This window comes from Acinonyx jubatus, chromosome C1 (assembly GCF_027475565.1).
Source record: "Acinonyx jubatus isolate Ajub_Pintada_27869175 chromosome C1, VMU_Ajub_asm_v1.0, whole genome shotgun sequence".
Lineage (NCBI taxonomy): Eukaryota > Metazoa > Chordata > Mammalia > Carnivora > Felidae > Acinonyx > Acinonyx jubatus.
Genome location: NC_069381.1, coordinates 86,554,229 through 86,579,376, shown reverse-complemented (window position 1 = coordinate 86,579,376; position 25,148 = coordinate 86,554,229). Strand labels below are relative to the sequence as shown.

At 33.7% G+C, this 25,148-nt stretch overlaps 1 protein-coding gene across 5 annotated transcripts in view; it reads left to right on the top strand.

Moving 5' to 3' along the window:
* The window catches only part of COL11A1 (collagen type XI alpha 1 chain), a 215,235-nt gene that overhangs the window by 117,546 nt on the left and 72,541 nt on the right, over positions 1-25,148 (top strand). For all 5 annotated transcript variants that reach the window (XM_027058472.2, XM_053214541.1, XM_027058475.2 and 2 more), the window contains 9 exons: positions 1,751-1,804; positions 3,875-3,982; positions 6,944-6,997; positions 11,561-11,614; positions 11,748-11,792; positions 11,932-11,985; positions 12,500-12,544; positions 16,284-16,337; positions 22,507-22,560. In XM_027058472.2, coding sequence (XP_026914273.1) covers positions 1,751-1,804; positions 3,875-3,982; positions 6,944-6,997; positions 11,561-11,614; positions 11,748-11,792; positions 11,932-11,985; positions 12,500-12,544; positions 16,284-16,337; positions 22,507-22,560 — 522 coding nt within the window. The remainder of the gene's footprint in view (positions 1-1,750; positions 1,805-3,874; positions 3,983-6,943; positions 6,998-11,560; positions 11,615-11,747; positions 11,793-11,931; positions 11,986-12,499; positions 12,545-16,283; positions 16,338-22,506; positions 22,561-25,148) is intronic.

The window sequence follows — 25,148 nt, the reverse complement described above, 5'->3', positions numbered from 1 at the left end:
TTCTACCAATTAATAAAAGAAAAAAACTATGATTTCCTAAGTGCAGGGTGGCATGTTCTGATAATAATAAATGTTTAGTGGGAGCACACAAGACAGAGAGGTTAATTTCAAGGTGGAAGAAAGACTGAGGTCATAGGAAACTTCATAGCAGAATTATGAACTGAGTCTTGGAAGAAGAGTAAAGGTAGACAGAGGTAGACAGAGAAGGTAAAGGGTTTGCAGGTGTGTGTATGACAATGGCAACCAATGCAAAAATTACAAATGGAAATATAGGTAATTAATTTTTTCTAGAACTCAATCTCAGTGCATTTGGGTAGGGAGTAGAAGGGAGATTCAAGATCAAAGATATGACTGCCAAAATGAACAAGCAAGGGCTAGATCATGCTTGTCAGAAGGGGAGGGGAGAGATGGCAGCTTATGTTCATTATTAACAATTTGGAGTTGTTTTAAAGTAAAAAATTGTGTGATCAGTTTTGTTTTTTATAGAGGTCACTTGGCAGCAGAATGTGGAAGTATATGTGCCAATCTTCCTAGCTCTGTTCTCATACTCGGCCTGAAATATCCTTTCCTCAAACTTTTTAAGTAATATCCATTCTCTAACTCCTAATTAAGATACCAACTGCCCTGTCAAACCTTCTTCAAATAGCTTCTTGCCTCACTACCACCAACACCAGAACCATCATCATCTTCATGCTTTTATCATCTGAACATCCATCTCCATGTGTATCAAAGTTAATGCAAATGTTCTATCTTAGTTTTTATTGTTAAAAATCTCAAAATACTCCATACATGGACTCAGAACAGAGTAATGCTCAATTAATGCTATTGAAAATTGAATGGTTATTCTTTAGGAATATAATTTTTTTCTTGAAATTAAGAGACATTAAGTTTGTTCATGAAGCTTACTTTTATTTATTCTTTATTTTTAATTTTTTTTGAGGGAGGGATGGGCAGAAAGAGAGAGAAAAAATCTTAAGCAGGCTCCACACCCAGTGTAGAGCCTGATGTGGGGCTCGATCTCACCATGAGATCAAGACCTGAGCCAAAAACAAGAGTGGGATGCTTAACTGACTGAGCCACCCAGGCAGCCCTATGAAGCTGACTGTTAAAAATCTAAATTTCACTCAGAATAGTATGAAATATTTCTGCTTTCTTTACTAAAGGAAGCCCAGTTTTCAGTATTACTGAACTGATGTAATAATGAACATTCTCTATTGACATGTAAAGAATAATGTTGGCTTGCTTATTTTGCATCTGAAAAGAGATTGTAATATAGAATACAAGTTGAGCTACAAGGCATTTATCTAAAGCACATGATACAAAATGCATACTATAATATTCTTTGGTGTGAATTAGTATAAAATTAAGGGTAAAAACATTTTAATTGGTAATCAAAAGTCCTTGTATTCCAAAGTTAAAATGATAATTATTTAAATATTTACTTTTTATGTGTTCAGATGGCATAAGATATATGTTACTATAAGGGAATGGTTATATCCCCCATAAGACAGAGATCTAATTGACATATTGGAGGAAAATTTCCTGGAGTAACTTGGAGCCAATAATAATAAAAAGACGACAGGATACAGGCAATAAAGATTAGAATAGGGAGAAGGAGATTTCACAGCTAGGATTCACATTTCCCAGAACAATTTTCCCTAAATTATCAGTGTTCATATTTTATATAGCCATGTTTTAAATTCATTCAAGCAAATCATTAAACACCGGTTTTATTACTTTTATTTTTTAGGGTGAAGATGGTTTTCCAGGATTCAAAGGTGACATGGGTCTTAAAGGTGACAGAGTAAGTAAGAGGAAAATTCGTACTAAAATAAACACTTACATGTGTGTGTATATGTAGGCATGCGTGTGTATATTCTTATATTTAAATATAGAAAGCACAGAATAAATAAAAATGTGCGTACTGAGACTTTGCTCACTTTGATTTTTATATGAAGGTTAGACATGTTAATTTTTGTGGAGACAATATAGTCTTTCAGATATTATACTAAATTCCCATGTTCTACATCCTGTGTGTGCGTGTGCGTGTGTGTGTGTGTGTGTGTGTGTGTGTGTGTGTGTGTGCATAAAGTTGAGTAGTATTATTTATAGGTATTTTCTAAGTTGATGATCAAATTGTTTAAAAGAAGTGGTTTGAAGGGCGTCTGGGTGGCTCAGCAGTTTAAATTGTCTGACTCTTGATTTTGGCTCAGGCCACAATCTCTCATTTTGTGGGTTTGAGCCCTGAATTGGGGTCTGTGTTGACAGTGCAGGGCCTGCTTGGGCTTTTCTCTCTGCCTCTCTGTCTTAAAATAAATAAATAAGTAGTAAAAAAAATAAGAGGTTTTATAGGTTTCTTCTAAATTTTGTGGTGAACTATTGCTTGGAAACCATGTATTTGCAACTTTCTTGAACTTTCATTATTAGTGATCTTGAATTTTTGAGCATAAAAGTAGTACACTTTTTTTCTGGTAATGAATGTCTACAAAACAAACAAAAATACGAGTTTCCCAAAGTAAATTAAACTACATGCTTTATTGGGAAGATTTATTTTATCTAACACCATAATACCTAATATATCTAAGCAAAGAAGCATACTGCAGAATTTTTTTGTTTCCCTAAAATGTATGTAATGCTTGTTTCCAGAATGGGGGCAATGATTTACACATTTCAGTCCCTAAAACTATAAATGTGAAAAACAAGTCTAAAATGGAGGCATTTTTCTTGTGTTCCAAAAGTGTTTTCCAAAATTGCTATTGTCAGAGAGGAAAATTACTTTTTCCTACTAACCTGCTAGGTTCTCAGGCTGGGGCCCTGTAAAATTAGGTTGACAAAAGACAAATTAACAAAAGAAAAACAAACAGAAGTTTTCTAGCCTGTGCCTCAAGTTTACACATGGGAGCACTCCATGATAATTAACTCAAAGGGGTGGTTAGAATTTGGGCTTATATGGCATTTCAGCAAAGGAAGAATAAATTTTTAGAGAGATGACAAGGAAAAGGACTTTTAGTTTTGTAGGGCTGCAAATTGTGGGAAGGTAGCTATATTGGAAACTAAAGGTAGACAAAGGCTAGTTAATGAAGTTTGTTGAATAGATTCCTCTGGTGTCTGCTTTTGGCTCCAGACTGATAAGGGTCTAGTTGTCTCCAGTGATTAACATTTGTCTTTTCTTGTAGAAAGGGGAGGGAGGGCACTTTTGAAAATTTATATCCTGCTGTTAGCAGCTTCTCTCACATCTGCTTCTTCTCAGTTGCTTTCAGTTCAAAATAATCTTCACACCAGAGTGGCATATTTTGGGGTTGATTATTCTGCCACCCTATACCATCTAACTTTGAATCTTATTTTTTTTTCTTCCTCTGTGCAACACAGATGTGTTAAAATTACTTTAATATTAAACATGGTAGCATCAGGCTGTTGTAGGTTTTCAAACGTCAGACTAGGATGGGAGGGTGATCTGGCTGTGACATCTGTCAACCCATTGATCGCCAGGGTTGATTCAGCTGATCTGGCTGGCTAGGCGGGGGTCTCCTTCCTTCCTCACCACTCCAAGTGTGTCTCTCCGGAAGCGCGCTCAGTCGAAGAGGACGACTTTCCCCAATACAGGAGGACCCTTCTTCGATCAAGGGTTTACGAGTAGCTGCGCTCCCCTGCTAGAACCTCCAAACAAGCTCTCAAATGTCAGACTGTGTTCAGTTGTCTATTTACCAATGGAAAGGTTGATGAAGTCAAATGTTTTCAGGCCTCTTTGTCATAAATAAAACATAAGGAAATAAATGAAGAGTTGAAGAATATGACTTTCTGATAGACTATAATGTCTGTTATTCAATCTCCGATGTATTTTAAATTATAAGAATTTTGCTACTCTGTGTTTCAGGGAGAAGTTGGTCAAGTAGGTCCAAGAGGAGAAGATGGCCCTGAAGGACCCAAGGGTCGAGCAGGTCCAACTGGAGACCCCGGTCCTTCTGGGCAAGCAGGAGAGAAGGTCAGTGAACAACTTTAAATTCACAGATGATGTTTCATTGTCATTTAAAAATATTTTTAATCATCTATGTCAGAAAACTAGAGGATTCTATTGCGTTTCAAGCATATCCGTATACTATTAGGAGTACAACCATGAGAGGGCTACATTGATCCTTTTTCACTCTCCCTTGTCACCTATCCCCTCTGCTCTCCTTGGCCTTGCAGAATTAGCAGTTCTTCAAGCTCTTGCACGTTCATTAGAGATTAAGAATTTGAGTGTGATTGGGGCGCCTGGGTGGCTCAGTCGGGTAAGCGTCTGACTCTTGATTTCGGCTCAGGTCATAATCTCGCAGTTCCTGAGTCTGAGCCCCACATTGCTGGGGATTCTCTCTCTCTGTCTCTCTGTCTCTCTCTCCCTCTCTCTGCCTCTCTCTCTGCCTCTCTCTCTCTCTCTCTCTCTCTCTTTCCCTCCTTCCCCCACTTATGCTCTCTCTCTCTCTCTGTTGCTATCATTCTCCCTCTCAAATAAAATAAAACTTAAAAAAAGTTTAAAAAAGAATGTGCATGTGATTAACAATGGATCAAAGAATCAATGAAAGATGGTATACTTATTGTTTTGGAAGAGGTAGAATTATCTTTGCTCCTCATGCCAAAATGTACACTTTATATTTTTTCACATGAACATGCATTTTCACAGGCAAGTGTTTTACAAAATGATGATGTCAAAGCCCAACTTGAAGAGATTAATTTTAGTCTAGTGTTAACCCAGGCATCACTATGTTTTAAAACGTCCCCATAATTGTAATATTCATTGATTTAAGAGCCACTGTGCTATATATACTATGTCAGAAAATATTTTCAACCATTACATTTACATTTTCATGTAATATTAGACAACATTAAAACTATGGCATCATAGAGTATTTAGTGATATGGTGAACACCTCATAATGTAACTATGAAGTTAAATTAAGAAAGAACTAGAAATTCCCATGACAAGTGTTATCCTATTTGTACACTAAAGAAAAATATAAATATGAATTATTTCTTGGTGGTATAACTCAGATGATTTCCTTCCTTTTAATATGTATACCTGCTTTCCAAATTTTCTATATTGAGCATGCCACTATTCTATAAAATATGAGAATTCCATGCTGTTTAAGAAAACTCTTAATTTCCCTCCTTGCCATCCTGGCTCAGAAGAACAATATATAAGGATTACACAGGCACTGTGACTGCATAGGTAAGAAGATGTTTCCTCATGTCATTATGAATCATCTGATGTAGTAGTTCTTCTAAAGTTTCACCCTCCCAGTTGCCATTTGTGAACTGATGAATAATGTCATCATGTTTAGGCAGGGAAGGAAAGGATGAGAGGAAACAAAGGCTTCCAAGGCCCTATCACAGACTATTAGTTTCAGACTATTATGAGAACTTCCTCCCATCCTTCCTCCACTTTATTCTTGTAAATGACGCCAGAGTCTCTTCAGAGGCATCAGGACTTTGCCCCACAATTCTTCTTTAACATTTCATTAGCATTTCCCCTTTATGGAAGTTGCCCATCACCATATTGAAAAGGCAAACAATACTTCTGCCTGGATTTATTTTGAAATGACTTTAAAGTGAGTAAGAGTCTATATTCTAATACAGTAATTAACATGGAACACAAAGACTTCATGATCATAATTAGAGAATTTCATTAACCTTGAAATCAGTGGCATAAAACAGACATGATAACTTAATGCATCCAAAGGGACATCATTATAAGCATACTTCTTAGGGCTTGTTTGCATATTTTCCATCTGAAGACTGCTTACCTATGCAGTGTTGATCTTGAATCAGACAACTCTTTAGTTCAATCTATAATAACAAGGTCATAAACTATATTCCTATTTTCTTACCTTGATTCATCCAGTAAAATATTTATTGTGGCTCATAAAGTTGCTGTTCCTCTCTTACTGTTACATGCAGTAATTTGGATTTGTTTTTGTTTCTATTCTTATTTTGTTTAAATGTACATGGGAAACAATGATGCTATGTGCTTCCCAATGTTTTAAGACTTTGATAAATAATATTATATATATATGGAGTGTGCTTTTATAAAATCTTAAGGAAAATAGCCACAGTAAAATTCCACAAACATTTTATTCAGAAATTTAGTTTAATTTTCTCATTACCTGTATTTTTAAGTTAATGCTTTGTTCAGGGTGAAATTTTGCTAGTGTAGCATTTTAAACCTCTTGGTATTTGTTACACATCTTTGGACTTTGCTTCAATTTACTGTTTTAGCACTTTTTGAGAAGTAATCTCATTACACTGGAACAAAATTGTTGCACATTTAAGGTCCCACCTGCAGGAATTAACACTCCACAAAAATCATCATTACTTAGCTATAGTTCTCAACATTTGATGTGTTGATTAACCCAGATTTTCCAGATGTTTGAAAAGAAGAAGCAGCTTGGCCCCAAAATTAGGTCAGAATTTCTTGTATAGTTCTTTAAACTGCTCAGGGAGAAATACTTAAATAACTCAGGATTGCTTACTTTGTATTTACATGAGAAATGAAATCATTTTATAAAAAGGATTAACTCCAGCTGAAATGATAAAATCTAAATGCAGTTCTAACTACATCAACTAACTTTAAATAATTTTAATGTTGTAAAGGTTAGGCATTTTCTTTAGTCATGCTTAAGAGTTCAGAGAGAGTCCTAGAATTCTTTTTAGCTCAGGGTCCTGCCCCCAAAGAAGGCACTGTCACTTAGACAGGTGTTAAGTTAGAGAACGTTATAGCATTAGAAATATGTCCAAAACAATTTTTCCCTATGCAAATGAAGAAATGTAATGTAAGTAAAGTATGGTGAAAACTTGTAAATCTTCCCTTTGACTGTACAAATATGTGGTTCTAACTTCTAGAAAAATGGCTAAAATCATCATTTAAACTTAATTCAACTTAGAATCTTTATTATTATTTTTTTTAACTTTAGGGGAAACTTGGTGTTCCAGGATTACCAGGATATCCAGGAAGACAAGGTCCAAAGGTAAAACAATTAGCTTGATGTTTATAGTTTATCAACATTTTGTAGAAATTAATCATACATAATGGTTTGTAACACAGAGATGATAAATCCTTAAAATATAATTTCACAAGGGAAAGACATCAGGTTTGTGAGTGCCTGATACACAAGGAGCTCCGGGAGCCTAGGTGATTATGGACTGGAGTATTTTAGCAGACAGTGTCATAAAAGGAAGACATTGTCAGCTACTTCCTTGTAATTGGAATCAGGACTATTCCAGAGTGACACACTACTATATCTAGAAGTTATAAAGGGGATGATAAATGATGGATAACAGTTTTTTATTTCATTTCTAGTACCCTAAGGGTTTGAATTTCCACTTGCTGCCTTTAAAAAAAATTACAATACATCTTTCATCATCTTTCTCTTCCCTCCTTTCCCCAGTATTTGTTTCCTAGGGCTACTGTAACAAATTTCTACAAACTTGGTGACTTAAAACAACAAAGATTTACTCTGTTATGGTTCTGGAGACCAGAAGCCTAATAAAATCAAGGTGTCAGCAGGGCCCCAGTCCCTCCAAAAGCTCTAGGCTAGAGTCTCTCCTTGTCTCTTCCAGCTTCTAGTAAACCAGGGCAGTCCGTGGTTTGTCTCTGCATAGCTCTGCCATCTCCACATGGCCTTTTTTTTCTCTCTGTCATCTCTTCTGTCTCTTATAAAGACACTTGTCTTTGCATTTAGGGACCACATGATCTCATTTCAAGATCCTTAACTTAACCTACACTTACAAAGACCTCTTTTTCCAAATAAGGCAACATTCACATGTTCCAGAGATTTGAATATCAGATATATGGATTTGGGGCCACCATCTGATCCACTACAGAACTAAAAGTTTATTTTAACTATTTGAAATATACATATTTTAAGCATAAAAATAGATGGTTTTAAAAATAGATGTTTACCCTGGTGTGCTAATTTTCCTCAAGCTAATCTTAAAACTTTGTCAAGGCTGCACTTCTTGCATTGACTAGTTAATTAAAGTGGTTAAATAAATTAATACATACATTTTGGTTTCTACTATTAAAATACTTATATGCCCATGAGACAGACTATCTATCTATCCATCTACCTTTCAATCTGTCTCTGTTTGACCCATTCAGGCTTGACAGGAATCGTATATAAAGATAAATCCTGTTTATATAATAATCTCCAAACATATTTATTAATAAGTTCCCCAGATAATCATTGGGAAACCAGAATGTCCTTCCTCTTGACAAATGTGAACTGCATGTACTTATGTTCACTCATTGTCCTGTGATGACAGTGTATTAGGCTTGCTATGTGGTTTTGTCTTATAAATTTTCATTGAGTTTCTAGAAAATGTGGAATCCCTTGTATAGTAAGAGGTAAACATAATGCTTTGAGCTTTTCATCTGTGACTTAAAAATAACACATGTATCATTTAAAGGTTTCTAGCTACATTTAGAATGCTTATTAGTAAGTTTTACCTTTTAGATATTGTCTCTAATACACTGCCCCGTCTCTTAGCTACCTTCCTTTCAAATGTCAAGCATTTTCACAAGTATTATGAGTGAAAAAAAAAACACAACATTCACTGCATATCCCACAACTTTAAGCTATCATTAGATTGCTTGATGAGTTCTTGATATAATTAGGAAATTGAATTGCAATTGTGCTATTTTGATTTAAAAACAGAAAACTATCATATTACTTGAAGGCTTAGCACAATATTCTTTTATTTGACATTCTTATTTCCTTCTGTTTTTCCTATGACAATACTCTGTTCAATATTCTTTGAGTTATTTTTATTAACAAAATGCACCAGAGTGACTGGAGAGAAATGTTTCTTCCTAGAGAAATCAAACATTTTTCTTCTTTACTCCTTAACCAAAATGTCTGAAACCTTGGTTTTTATTTTTTCATATTACTGTTCTTCACAATAACTGTTTTTATGATCAAAAATGATTAACGTTTCTTAGTTCTAAAACAAAAAATAATGGTCTCATCAAAGATCAAAGATATCTTCACATTTTTTTTTCCTATGTGGAATCTAATGAATTTTGAATATATTTAAATCTATATTGCACTAAAAGTGAAATTCAACTGCTAATCTCTTAAGCAGTTTAAGGACTATAGTTAGACAATATAATTTATTTAATATCTTACTAGCATTGTAAATCACAATGGGTATTTGAAAGTTGCACCATCATTGGTACTATAAAAAGATAGATCACTACTTCAAAAAGTAAATCTGTTTTAATGTAGGATTCTTTATATTTAAAACAGCATTCAAATAATTTTGTAAGTTTCACAATTGGTGAGCCAATTTAACCATTAATCTTTGACTTTTCAGCCTTTCATTTGCTGTTTGTTTTTTCCATTTAAAAACCTATAATTCCTGAGGTGCCTGTGTGGCCCACTTGGTTAAGCGTCCTACTTCAGCTCAGGTCATGATCTCACAGTTAATGAGTTCAAGCCCCTCACTGGGCTCTGTGCTGACAGCTCAGAGCCTGGAGCCTGCTTCAGATTCTGTCTCTCTCTCTCTCTCTCTCTCTCTCTGCCTCTCCCCTGCTAGCTCTCGCTCTCTCTCTTTCTCTCTCTCTCTCAAAAATGAATAAACATTAAAAATAAAATAAAGTAAAAACCTATCATGGAAATTTTATATTTTGGTGATAACTCCTTATGTGAGAAAAGAAGAATATGCCTTTATATTACAAACTATTTAGTTGATGGATTGGGCATTTTTGTTTTTTTCTCATAAATTGCCTAGAGCAGAAACTTACATAAGAAAATAAATTTTATAACAATAAAATTGATGCATAGAGCAATTTGTTTGAATGGAGTCTCTACAAATGTGATTAGTTATCTATTCTATTCAAGACAGAAATGAATATTTGTTCACAGATAAAATCTGGTAGAGTAGGTTATTTCCATATTGGATTCTACTCACTTGTCAAATTCCTAGAGTAGTCCCATAGTAATCCTCTACCAGATCTAACTTCTCATTCTGCATAGAGAAAAAGGCTTTGAAAGCCCTTCAAAAAACATAATTTGCAGACATTATTTCCCCATTATGTGAATATTACATGTCCTAACAATTGTCCTCAGGTGAATCACATAGTAACCTCTATAGATATGAATTAGAATATATTGGGAAATGGGTCATAAAAAGAAGCTCAGCAGTGCATACAATGGATAATTGTTTTGGCCATCAGCTCCCATAAGGCTTCACATACAACTTTCTCCTGGAGGAAATATACATTGATATCTATTATATACATCACCTGGAGGAATTGTTAAAGATGCAGATTCCTGGGTCCTTCTGCTAGAGAGAGAAATCTGCAGTGGGATTTGACAATCCACATTATTAGGAATTACTCTGAATTATCATGAAATGGAGGGGACACTTATCACTTAGATAAATATTATTTTAGGGGTAATTTAATCCAAATGAATGGAAAGAAAAGCAAGAAATATATTCAAGTCAAAGGAAGGTTTTGTTATATCTCCCTTAACACATGGGAAAGTATGTAAAATCTGAATGTCTACTACTCTGCTGGATATTTTATACATTATTGCATTTAATTCATAAAGTGGTCTGAATAGGAAAAGTGAGTATTTGGAAGCACACACTTTCCAAAGTCTCATAGTTAGCACATTGAGGAGAAAAGATCTGAACTTTAATCTGTTCTGTTTCATGATACGATAAAGCAAACCAGTCACAGTCATGTTCAAAGGAATCTGTAAACAGATAAAAATCTGGAATATGCACAAGATGAAATGGGGGACTATATTATATTCCATCTGTAAAATGTGACTGTCTGTGGATGAAGTATGAAGCTTTCACTGTGCCTATTACACCTTTAAACAACCAATACTTATTGTTATTATCAATTGTATACCTTGCCTTCCTTTATTCTAATCGCCCACAAAGTCAAAGTACCTATAAGATGTGGGTGAGTGTCCTCATTTGGCAGAAAAACTATGCTTGGAGAGGATAACTAATGTACCCAACTTAGGTGAATGTATGATAAACATAAGTTATGAATTTATGCCTTTGGAATTCCAAAAACAGGACTTTAATGCTGGACTGCCGGACTTAAACTCTCAGCTAGGTTTAACCACATTCAAACATCAAGCAGAAAGATGGAAGAAGATTTTTAGCCTTTATGATTTGATTCAATTCGAAAGGTGTAAAAATATTAAATTAAAGGTTTCAAATATATAAATACAACAATGTTAATTTAGGAAAATTTTTATAAAATTCTTATTTTAATATTTATTCAGGCTCATGAAAAATAAGATTTTTCTTCCAAGTTGAAGCAAGTGTGTAGAATTGTAAGTCAAAATTATTTTATATAGTGTTCTCTAATTGCTATTTTCTAATATGAGAAATGATACTTGGTTCATTATTTTAAAGTGAAAAACTAAAATGTATTTTATCAATTCATGCTTTCACTGCTTCCAGGATTTCAGATGTTACTGTAAGTTCATTTTCCTAAAGGCCTGTAGCTTGTGTCTAAAAACGTTAGTTACCATACTCATTGTTTATTATTTTTATTTTTGTAGGGTTCCACTGGATTTCCTGGGTTTCCAGGTGCCAATGGAGAGAAAGGTGCACGGGTATGGTATAGAAGTCTATTGTCCTGGACTATCTCATACAAATGTTCTTGCATGAGTACCTGTCTTTCAGCACCTGACTTATGATTCGCTGTGATATGCTGCCTACTGAAACTGTTTGAACTATCTTTGGCAGGGTGTAGCTGGCAAACCAGGACCTCGGGGTCAACGTGGCCCAACAGTGAGTGGCTTTATTTAAAATAATAATTTTCATTTTGATTTAATGTTTCAAGATAAGTTTCTTCAAAAATAAAAACAGATTCTGTGCTTTGAGGTGTGCCTGACACTCGATCGGTTTCATCTTTTGCTCTCGTATGCAGGGTCCTCGAGGTTCAAGAGGTGCGAGAGGTCCCACGGGGAAACCTGGTCCAAAGGTATTAGAAGTACTTGTTCTATCATGGATAGAACTGGAGGGTATTATGCTAAGTGAAGTAAGTCAGTCAGAGAAAGACAGTTATCATATGTTCTCACTCATGTGTGGAATTTGAGAAAGTTAGCAGAAGACCATGGGGGAAGGGAAGGGAAAAAAATAGTTACAAAGAGAGAGGGAGGCAAACCATAAGAGACTCTTAAATACAGAGAACAAACTGAGGAATGATGTGAGGGGCAGGGAAGAGGGGAAAATGGGTGATGGGCATTGAGGAGGCACCTGTTGGGATGAGCACTGGGTGTTGTAAGCGATAAATCATGGGAATCTACTCCCAAAGCCAAAAGCACGCTGTGTACTCTACAGTGTGTTAGCTAACTTGACAATAAATTATATTAAAAAAAAAAAAGAAGTATTCTATTTGCGTTTGCTGTAAGTTCCTCTTCCAGAGGACAAATGCTATCAGAAGGAATCAAAACTGATTTTTCTTTTTTTCTCTTTTCTTTTTTTATTTTTGATAGGGTACTTCAGGTGGTGATGGCCCTCCTGGCCCTCCTGGTGAAAGAGTACGTATGATACAGGATACAGTAACATAAAATAAATATTAATATTTTGCAAGTATTTAAATTTCTGGGAAAAAGTACATGTGTCTGCACATACATGTACACAGAAATTTGCAAAATCTATTCAGAATTTAAAAGTTCTTATTTTTTAATTTACTTCTTAAAAAGTCTTAATCACTTATGTGCTACCAATTTTGTTATAGAAATGAGAGAATTAATGTGCATAATTGCCCTATGATGTCTCTCAAACTCAAGCCAAATAAAATTTTTTTGAATATCCATATGACACCTATGCCTTCTCCTTCAGTCCTCCTGTGTTCCCTGTTGATATTCAATTTGTCCATAGAGCTGGAAGCAACATTATGCTGGTAAAAGGCAAGCTCCCAGTAGCCATTAAGTCAGAATCAATATACATTCAAATCAAGATAAAACATCTATTCCAGTAAATAGAAAAACTATTTAGTAAATTGATTTTCAATTGCTATAAAATAAAGCTAAATATACATGAGTAAGCATGCCCTTTATTTGTTTTCTTTTGGCAAAATAAAGCATTTTTGTAGCCAGAGTTTTTGAAAGTGATCTTCTTGAATTTTAAATATTCAATCTGTATTACTGTTAAAGAAATTAGACTCCTTTCTGAATATTCTATAACAATGTTTAGTATTATGCAGTTATAGTAATATATTTTTGTATATTATTATTTGAAATTTATAATAGATGTTTCACAAAGAGAAAACTGAAATACCCCATGATATGTAACTTAAAACTGAGAATAAGTAATTTTTTGGAATGAAGTTTCTATTTGTGACAGAAATGTCAGTAGATAAGACTTAAGAATAAACATTTAATTATAGTTGTTTCAAAGCTTTGGTTCATATTTAATTAAAGTAAACTTTCTTGCTAAATATATCTCACTATTGATGAACTATTCCCAAATTAAGTCCATCCTGTACATTTTAAAATCATAAATAACATACACATTTTAAAAATGTGATGGTCAAAATAATCTTAATAAGAGGATGCAATTTAATTAAAATGGCTAAATCATTAAATGGAATAGAACCACTTGACAAAGTATAGCAAAACTAGGAGTTTTGTTTTTAAAGCATAAACTATTTTTCTTTCATATTTTGTTTCTGCATTCCAAAATGTCATGATCAACCATATATATTCACAATTTTGGAACATAACAGTGTGACCTAATAGCATGATTACTCGTAATTGTAAAAATACTTTGAGAGTAAGGAAAGTGTATTTTGAAGCTTAAAGTAGAGGTTATTATAAAAAAAAATTAAGTAAGCTGGAAACCATTTTTAAATAGCATTCATACATTTTAAATATACAAGACATACTTCCTATATTCTGCATAGTTGATGAAACCTTTTCTCCCTAACATATCCTCATTTTCTCCAAAGAATTTTATGTATCATAAACTATTTGGTTATGTCTTAGGCATAGTTGAAGAATGATAGAAATGATATTACCAAATATTTTCTTTAAAATAGATAACTTGGGAAGTTTAGGGGGAGAGTTTTATAGTACTATTGAACTAGAAATGGAAATACCTATCTTTGCCCATTTCAATGGACTTCTTTAACAATATATTTGCCTATAAATATATATATATATATAGTATTATATGTACATATTATGTACATGTTGTAGGATATTTTAAATATATACTATTATATATTTACTAATTAGGATACTCTGCAGCTTAAATATAATAATTCCTCATACTCATGATTTGCGGATCATGGATGCCTATTATTAAAGACTTAGTTAAGACAGCTTTTAGTTGTTCTAAGATTACCAGATTTAGCAAAAGCCAAAAAGCAACAACAATAAAAAATGAAATAAAATAAAAAGACTTAAGGCACCCAATTAAATTTGAATTTTTACATGAACAACAGAATAGTTTGTGGTATAAGTATGTCCTTTGCAATATTGGGGAATATTATTATTCATTATTTATCTCAAATTCAAACTTCACTAGGTACTTGGTTTTTATCTGGCAACACTTACTGGGTTCCAACACTGTCTTTACACTGAGTATGTATTTTCCACATCACCTGGAAACTATTTTCATTAATATGGAAGGACTATGTCAACACTTTCTTGTGGAATTTTATACAGGTCCACTTTTTCTTCTATGTATTCTGTAGAGAAGTGATTTTTGAATTTTTTTTTCCTTAAAGAAATTTAAATCCAAAATCAAATTTTGGTTGAAAAGGAGCAGAAATTTAGAAGGCAAAGAAACTACATATTAAGGAATTAGAAAAATAGAGCTTGCTACATAGCCTAAAAAATAATATTTAAAAAAATTTTATATTTAAAATTGTTTTAAATGTTTAATTTTGAGAGACAGACAGAGACAGAGCATAAGCAGGGAAGGAGCAATGAGAGAGAGAGAGAGACAGACAGACAGACAGACAGACAGACACAGAATCTGAAGCAGGCTTCAGGCTCTGACCTGTCAGCACAGAGCCCGATGTGGTGCTCACAAACTGTGAGATCATGACCTGACCCGAAGTCGGATGCTTAGCCGACGGAGCTACCCCAGAACCCCCTAGTATTTTATATTTAAAATGAAACTTTGTTTATAATATTAAGTTATTATGATATATATTTAAGAATGATAGTTTCATACTTCAATGAGAGTACCAAAATTTGTAAGTCCCAAAGGTTGCCCAGTGTTTTTGGTAATTACACTGTGATATCTATTTATTTAATGACATATTGAACTTTGAAGTTTCTTTTTGATTTTAAGATAAGATGCTGGTAATAGCAATAATTTGTGCTGATTTATGAACTAGCATTGGCTTAAAAATGATAACGAAATTTCCCTTGGAAAGGCTAAACTGATAAACTGAAAAGAGTAAAGACCAATTTTAGCAAACTTCATTTTTTATTTAAATATAAATAAATCCTATTCTAGTTGAGTTATTTAAGAAATCCTATTTATATTATGTTCCATTATATATATATATTTCTTTTGGAAACATAATTATTATGTTCTGGGAACATAAAGGATTATCTTCACCAATTATTTTGCTGTCACTATAATAGGGTCTATTTACTGCATTTTAAATTTATATTAATATAAGTATTGAATAATAATGTTGATTAAAGATTAAGTTAAAACAATATTATAAATGTATTTTTAGATTGAATGTTAATGAGAAAAATAATACAATAAAGCGTTTTTTCTCTGATCTACAAAAGAATTTTATATATGAGTAAAATGAGATATTGGCATCTTCCAAAATACATTTTAAATATAGAAATTAGTTAAAGGTCTTTCTGAATTAGTCACTTATTTTTTCCTTTACTTTTGTATGACTGGAATCAGAACATTTATAGAGTCAATTTTAAAAATAATTTTTTGGGGGTGGCTAGGGAATTGAATTATTCTGTCCCAAGGATGTTTCCAACTAATGTTAAAAGTATGGAGCTTCTTGATACATCTATGTTCTGCTCACTTTATTATGAATTCTAAATATTTACAGTGCTCATGATTTAAGGCAATTGGTGTGTGGTTTTGAGTACTGAATAAGGTGAAAAATCATGCATTTAACTTTTAGATTAGCTTACATTATCTTGTTACATTACTGTAGTTCTGTCATGATGATGACGAAGCTGTATGCTATATTGTGTTTCATCTGTAGAAATAAACTGTAAAGTATAAAGATGTATCTTTTAAAGCATATTCTTAAATTTCTGCACTGCTTTTTATTTTCAGGGCCCTCAAGGACCTCAGGGTCCAGTTGGATTCCCTGGACCTAAAGGTCCTCCTGTAAGTACCATAGTTTTTCTTTATTTCTTCATTTGATAATGTTTTCAAATTTTCAAGAGTCACAGTTTATATTTTAAGTAATTTTTAGATGCAAATATTGATGAAAATTCTAATAAAAATAAATTGCAATTGGTGACGTCAAAGAATGTACATTTTTCAATTTATGACGTTTATTGAATGTTTCTGATATAACCCAAATAGATCTTCATAAAGATTCTTGCAAAGTACATCAAAGACATGAACAACCTGGATGTTATTCTCTCAAATACTCCTCCACTACAGTGCATATTACTGATGGCATTAAAAATCGTTACTGAATCTTAAATATTTGTTACATCAGAACTTCTCTTTTGTCTTCCATCATCCAATGTATCCTTCAAAATATCACTTCCTAAACATTCTCTGGCATTCTGACATTACTTACATTTCATTGTAATTTGTTTATTTGTATTTATTATTTTTGTCTATAATCCGTGCTTTAAAAAAAAATAATGATAATCCTTTCTGAATTATATCCCTTTTATAAAATTTGCTCATTCAAGTATCTTCACAAAGTTAATGGAAATCCTTTATTTCCACACTTAAATGTATATGGGAATATCAGACATGCTCATTGCTCAGTTGTTTTATTTTTCTTTTCTTAGTAACCTACTCAGTTTATTTATGAGAATTAGAATCAACTTAATCACTGGTTTAGTCCATTCTGGCTGCTATAACAAAAAACAAACAAACAAGCAAACAAACAAAGCACACAATGTTGTTTACCCACAGAAACTAGATAGCTTATAAACAACAGAAGTTTATTTCGCACAGTTCTAGATGCCAGAAGTTCTAGCTCAGGGAGCCAGCATGGTCAAGTGGGGGCCCTCTTTCAGGTAACAGGGCAGAAGGGGCTAGGAAGCTCTTGGAGTCTCTTTCTTAAGTCACTGATCTCATTTATGAGGGGTCTACCTTCATGACTTAAACACCTACCCATGGCCCAACTTACTAACATTGCCTCTGAGGGTTAGGATTTCAACATCATGAATTAGGCATTTCAATATGAATTTCAATACGAACTTACAGGCCATAGCACCCACATGTCTAAGGAAGTTGTTCTCAAAGTGTGTTCCTTGGACCAGAACATCAGTACTACCTGGGGTTTGTTAGACATACAGTCTTCTCCCTACATCACTCAGCTAACTCAGAACTCTAAGAGAGGGGCCCAGCCTGTTTAACAAATTCTCCAGATAGTTCTGATGCATGCTAAAGTTTGTGAGCCACTCTTCTAGTCTACATTTGACAATGCTGTCTAAACTTTAATGTGCATACAAATTATTTTGGCATCTTGGTAAAAATGTAGATTTGGGGGCATCTGGGTGGCTTAGTCGGTTAATCATCTGACTTCAGCTCAGGTCATGATGTCACAGCTAATGGATTCGAGCCTTGCATTGGACTCTGCGCTGATAGCTCAGAGCCTGGAGCCTGCTTCAGATTCTGTGTCTCCCTCTCTCTGTCTCTGCTCCTTCCCTGCTCATGCTCTTTCTCTCTCTCTCTCAAAAATAAATAAACATTAAAAAAAAATGTAGATTTGATTCAGTAGGCCTGGAGTGAGTCATGAGTCTTGAAGTTACTAACAAAGGTCCAGGTGATGCCAATACTGTGCTCCTAGGCCATATTTTAAGTAACAAAGCTCAAAAATATTTTGGCTGAAAATATAACTAACATAGTTTGAATATGATTTACTCAGCAGGAAACAAAGTATAGCTAAATTTTCAGTTAATAATTTGAGAACCAAATGTTTTTTCATTATAATGATACAAATAACTAAATCATTACTAGTAGTTTTACTCACATCCTGGATATTTTCATTTAGAGGCTCACTGATATATATTTTTTGACTGAATGTTCTAAATTGATTTTGAACTGAGTCTTTTTGACAAAACCACAGCATGCATCCTGTATGAAGAAATGTGAGACTATTTATATATGCCAGTATTTCAAAAAATTGTATATTCCAGTTCTCTATTTTCTAATAATATTAGTTAACCAAATATAGTCCAATAGTAGTCTTGTGTAAAGGAACAATTTGGAAAATTCTGAATTAAGATGTTAAAATTTTAAATAAATGTTGCATCTGGTTACATTATACTTTCAAGCATGTTGAAAATAATTTATAACTAAATGCATATGGTCTCCAACTTCTTATTGAGTTTGAATAACCCTCTATTTCCACTGATAACTTTCACATTTGACTTTAGCTCACAGGTTTAAAAATGAATTATTTATCATTAAAAGCAACTTTTTTTTATTTTATTTAAATCCAAGGTAGTTAACATATAGTGAATAATGGTTTCAGGGTTAGAATTTAGTGATTCATCACTTACATATAACATCCAGTGCTCATCCCAACAAGTGCCCTCCGTAATGCCCATCATCCATTCAGTCTATCCCCCCATCCAACACCCCTCCAGCAACCCTCAGTTTGTTCTCTGACGAAATACTGGCTTAAAGTAAATATTAAATGTTGAAGCAATCTCTTATTTTTTGCAATAATTTTAGACACTGTTTGAAATATTATTCTAACGGTTTTGCTTTATTACTGTGAACACATCAAGAAAGGATTGTTATCTGTATTATAGTATTATGAAAGGATTAATGTAAAGAGCTAGTATTAAATACAGGGTAAGATTGATACTACTTGTATATAATGTTGTTTACCCACTATCTCAGTTGCGTTCCAAATGTAATATTGTCATGCAACGTTTCACATGTAGAGAAGTGAAAATACAGTTCCAAGAAATGATTTCATACATAAGACGTTTTTCATAAGTATTTTGAAGCCATGTGCATGCATAGATCATTGTTTAGCAACATAAAATCCAGTGATATGTATAACTTCCACGTTATCATACCGTTTATATTTGCACAGATTGCACAGATTGCTAAGAATTGTTTCCTTCATATAATGTAATTTTATTGTCAAAGAAAGCCATTTGACCCATTTTTCCTCAGACTTTTTCAGTTCATTCTCTCACGTATCTTTCAACAAGTTTTGAGCCATTAATCAAGCATGCATTTTGTCTCTAAGAAGCATTAAAAGTGTAATAAATGCCTACACTTGAGAAGCATGCCATCTAGTTGGAGAGACATGACACTATTCAGGAACATTGCTTTCACTGCTAAACAAAATGATTTTTATACACTGTTTCTCTGTCAAGTGAAACATTAGAGCATGAAATAAAAGTACCTATTATTTCTCTGGTATGCAGTTTTATAACATTTTTAGGACAGAAATGCCTTCATCTCTTGGATATGGAAGGAAGAAATTGAGTGGAGGGATAGAGCCAAGCTTCTTTTCCTGCCTATTAATTGGTTCATCTTCATTGTAATCAGAAAATGTGCATATGTTTTTATATATAAATTTACATAGATATACATTCACAAATGTTATTTATTGAGTGCTTAAAATGTTCATGTTTAGAGTCTGTTAACCTCATGCCAATGTCAGCATATAGTTACCCCATTTAAGAAAAATTTTAACTTGAGGTGATTAAGACTTATAACTATTATAAGATACAGTCTATTTATAGAAGACAAAAAATCAAAACTCCTTGCCAATGGGAGGTAAAAAAAAATAGCCTTAACATTTATTTAGTAAGTGTCTTTTCACAGATTACCTTGCTGTATATGCACACCCTCATTTAGATAAATTTGTTGCCACTGCCCTTCAACAACATCAAAGGGGCAGTATTTTTTGACCAATAAAATTATGATTTTAAAATTAATGCCATGAGTAGTTAATCCACTTTCTTTTATTGGATAGACTATTGAGCCATTATGATTATTTAGAATTAACCACTTAATATTTGGAATATATACTTAAAGAACACTGTTCCCTCAGGATATGTAGGAAAGCCATTAAAAATCGTGTTGCAGTCACCCCTAGGTGATGTCATTTTGATCTAAGATCAAATTTAACAGTTTTAAAAGGTTATAATATTTTGCAATAAAAGTATAATCTATATGTCTCAAACTAGCAAATATAAGATAGTGAACATTTATACTTACAGATTTGTAAGAAAACATATAAATGGCTTGTGTTGATGGCAAACACATAATTTGAGAGGCATTTTAGTATGGGCGGGGGAAAAGCCTGCTACATATTTATTATCCTTTAGTGGTCACTCTCTGTGTCTTTATTTAAAACTTTTACTAGTTCCCCCAATTGGTAGCACATTTATTCCTATATGTATCAAAATAATAATAAAGTACAAAATGTGTCCTTATTTACTGTTTTGAAATACTGAACCTGCATGAAGTCTACTAGCAATTAACTACTTATTTCTGCGTTTCACCTTTAAACGGAGGGCAAAGCTAAATCTTAGATTACTGTACACATAGTGCCTAAGACCTAGATCTGTAATATATGGCTTTGAAAGAAGAAATGTTTAAATGATGGCCGAAAATGTTTTCGGGCCTTGGTTAAAAGCATTCCAGTTTTGGTCTTTTCGGAGGATAGCACTGGAATCACTCAGGTGATCCTGGAAGACATGAGCAAATCACTGAGCGAACAATAATCTTGTGAAATGTCATAATAACAGTCATTAACTAGAGCTGCTAATTCACATGGCAACCAGTGTGTCAATAAAGATGAGATCAGGGACAGAGCTGGTACCGTCAGGAAGCCTTCCTCCTGAGGTGTTACAGCCAATGTAGAAAAAAGTCTTACTCCTGGGGAACAAAGCCATCAGTGAAAAGAATCTCATTTTTTTAATATTAAATATAATTTATTGTCAAATTGGCTTCCATAAACACCCAGTGTTCATCCCAACAGGTGCCCTCCTCAACGCCCATCACCCACTTTCCCCTCTTCCCTAAGCACCCCCCCCCATCAACCCTCAGTTTGTTCTCAGTATTTAAGAGTCTCTTATGGTTTGAAACAAACCTTTTTTCTAACTCAGCATTAAAAAGCATTGACAATTTGAAAATAGAGTTTTGTAAATAATCTATTTTTAAGATAGATTTATTTAAATAATTAACATACAGTGAGAGGTATGTCTGTTACCATTTAAAAAGTTATTAAAATGGGGGCACCTGGGTGGCTCAGTCGGTTAAGTGCCTGACCGGCTCAGGTCATGATCTTGCGGTCTGTGGGTTCAAGCCCCATGTCAGGGTCTGTGCTGACAGCTCAGAGCCTGGAGCCTACTTTGGATTCTGTGTCTCCCTCTCTCTCTCTGCCCCTCTCCTGCTCATGCTCTATCTCTCTGTGTCTCTTAAAAATAAATAAATGTCAAAAAATTTTAAAAAGTTATTAAAATGATCATTTCTTTCATTTCTCCAGAGGGTGAGAATATTTCCGCCTATACCTATTAAATCTGTTTTGAAATCTGACCCCAATACTTAATGGTTTCTGAGTAGGGTGAAGGATCCATAATGCAGACTAAAGAAGCAATCTATTTCTACTAAGTATCTAAAACACAGGAACCACACAGAGTTGTTTGCTTTAAGTACTTAGTTAATTGCTTCATTTATTTCTTTGGTCATGACACAAGACAGCATCCCTTAGAGAAAGTGATAACATGGTAGATTTGCTGTCCAGTGCTTAATAAAAATGATGTGTTCAGGAGGATATTTAAGAAAACCAACTGGGAAAATTTGGCCCCAATGACACCTAAAATTGAGCAAACCTTACCCTGTTTCCTTTACTTGAAGAAATTGAGAGAGTGTAATTTGGAAGTTTGTGTTTCTTTTCATACTTATCAGGTAGAAGCTCAGACAACCACTAGAGGACACTGTCTTTCTATTGTACAAATATTGATGCACAGGAAATTGAATTACAGAGCACCAAAAAGAGGGGAAAATGTTCATTTGTCAAGTACTGAAGAATTAACCTTTTTGTAAAAATTTTAAAAATCTATATGAATGTTTTTTTAAAAAACAGATGCTAATGAAATAATTTAAATGTAAAATGTTCATATTGGAATTACACAGTTTTCTCTTGGTCACAGTTACAGATAGAATTACCCCCAAAGAGATATACACACATACTACTGTATGTAAAATCAACAGAACATCGAAATGTATATAATGAAAATATGATGATAAAATTGTCCAACATATACATTTAAACTATAAAACACTTCAATAAATATTTGTGACATATGGTGTTTAATATTTCTGATTTCAGGGACCACCTGGGAAGGATGGCCTGCCAGGACACCCTGGACAACGTGGAGAGACTGTAAGTGACCTTATTCTTTTGATTGAAATTTTCCATCCCTGGCTCCTCATCATCTCACAGAAAGCTACTTTATTATTAATAGCTCCTTTACTAGGTTAAGGGCAATGGAGAAATTAATTTCATTGAAATTTTATTTTATATATATAGAGAGAGAGACCCAAATTTGTATCCAGCTACAAATGAATATACTTAAGGATGGAGGTGTTACTTGATTTGATTGTCCTTACTGTCAATAGTAGCACTTTGGGGATGAGTTTAGGGAGAAGACCCCATTATCATTTGGACACCTCTGCAAGGTTGTTGACCTTGACCCTTTCACAGAAGTATTTGTTTATAGATATATTCCATCCAACCCTATCACCCTTCCACTCCCTAACAGAAATACATTATACTTAACCATGCAAATAATGCATTCTTCTGTGTAGAACAAAGGGATGAAATATTTTCTGATGTTGAAACCATAAGGCTATAATTAGGTTGAAACTATCTCAAATGCATCTTCTCACCTCAAGTAGGAAAATGTAAATGAAAAAAAATGTATCTGAATTTTATTTTAAAATTATGAGGAATATAACATTAAATAAATATCTGAACAACTTCTGTGAATAGCAATGATTTGGACAGGGGAAACTGACACTTTAAGCACAGTTTGAGGCTGCTGGTGGGTTTGTTTATTTATTCTGCCACTGTTACAAAATCATGTGTCTGGCTTTTGCACTGGGATGTTAGTCTAATCAGAAGTTATCATAGCTTAGCACATTTCCTTGGAATCAATGCTTGGATTGCACCATTGATTAATTTTATCCAGATTTCTTAAGGAAAGCACAGCACAGACCGGCTTTGACGATGTGATTCAAAGTCATTTTAGGGCATGCAGCCAGCATGAAGACATATTTGGAGTTGTATCGAGTGCACACACAGCAACAAATCTGAAAACAGGATGATTTTCTGCGTAGGATAAACAATCTATCAGCAGCAACTCAATTCCAGTTTTGCTCACCAACCAACGATTCTTAGTGTAGCAACTTCTTAATTTTAGTCAGATTGTAAACTTCAAAGTCTTAGATTTCAAAAGCAGAATCAAATATGATTTAGTGAGACCAAAGAGTAAAATTGTTTGGGTTTCCTCTGGGGAATTACATCTGCATGAGGAGCATAAAATAAACCTTTTAATGAAGAATCCATACCCTGATTTGCAAATGTATTCTCCAATCTTGCAGTCAGTCATTTTTAACTAAGTCATTGTGCAGCTATGTCATGGGAGTGACTCTAGAATGTTTTCAAAATGTCTTTTGGGGAAGGGATACCTAGAGAGCGGCTATTGTAAAATTCCTTTTGTCTTCAATTTAATCAAGACCTCTGTTTCTATCCAAAGGAACTATATTATATATAACATTTAAATTTAAGCAAAGAGGACAAATAGCATATTAAGTAGTGATTCTAAGATGAATGTTCTCACCTAGTAGTTTCTTATAGACAAAGGTTAGAATTACTTCTAGAAAATTGTATTCCTGATTTCAAATCCACTTTTAAGAGCAATAGTGAATCAAACTATGGTCAGGAACCTTTTTTTCTCACCTTGTTATGTGCTGATGGGGATTCAAAGGATTGCATTGTACAAGAAAGAGTCAGAATCTAGAGAAACCATATTTTGCTGTATATGTGTCACCTTATTTTGAAGAAGAAATTCTTTTGTTATATTGAGATTTGTCTCGAGTAAGAAAAACTTGAAGTTTCATCTGACGTTTTATAATTCAAAGCTTTTTAAGGCTATTGGTAATAATAAGAAATAATTTCTATTATACTGAAACAACCCAAATTTGTCTCCAAAACACACTGCCAAATCCCACAGTGATCCTAAGATTAACTTAGTCTCTTACAGATTATCAGAATGCAAATGAACATTTTTCTTGGGTCTTACCGCAGATGCAATGTGGCAAATTGATCTCAGTTTTCAGGAACTTTGAAAAACATAATTTAACTTGTAATTCTAAAATTAAATGGCAAGTGTAGTCTTATTAGATGACAATATTGAACAAGCACACTCCATTGTGAACTATAAAATTTTCTTGTACATGGTTTATTTGTGTCACGTTTATTAGATATTTGCAAACACTCTGAATGTTTTAAATGAGCAGACATCGACACTATGCTGTCCCCCATCTCCTCCCAAATCCGTCACCCACTCAGATGTGCTAACATCTCTCTCCCTTTCCACATTGTTTGCAGAATTTCCCCAATTAAACATTGATTTTTAATCAATTGATTTTCACCATTAATTATTTATTGCAATTGTTTTTTCATGTACTGTTCTTGTTCTCACAGTTACTAAAAAAAAAAAAAAACTTGCAAGACTAATTTTTTTTTTTTGAAGTTCACAACTGCATTTACATCTTCATGTCAAATTTACTGATCAGAAATTGGGAGAAGGGTAATCTATAATCTAGACAGAGGGAACAGGCTATGCAAATATGTGGTATAGGGCTATTTAGGGAAAGGTTAGAAAATCAGCACGGCTAAACTTTAAGACATATTTTCAAAGCAGAGAGGTAGCTAGAGTGACAGCCTAGATCCAGATTGTTTAGAAG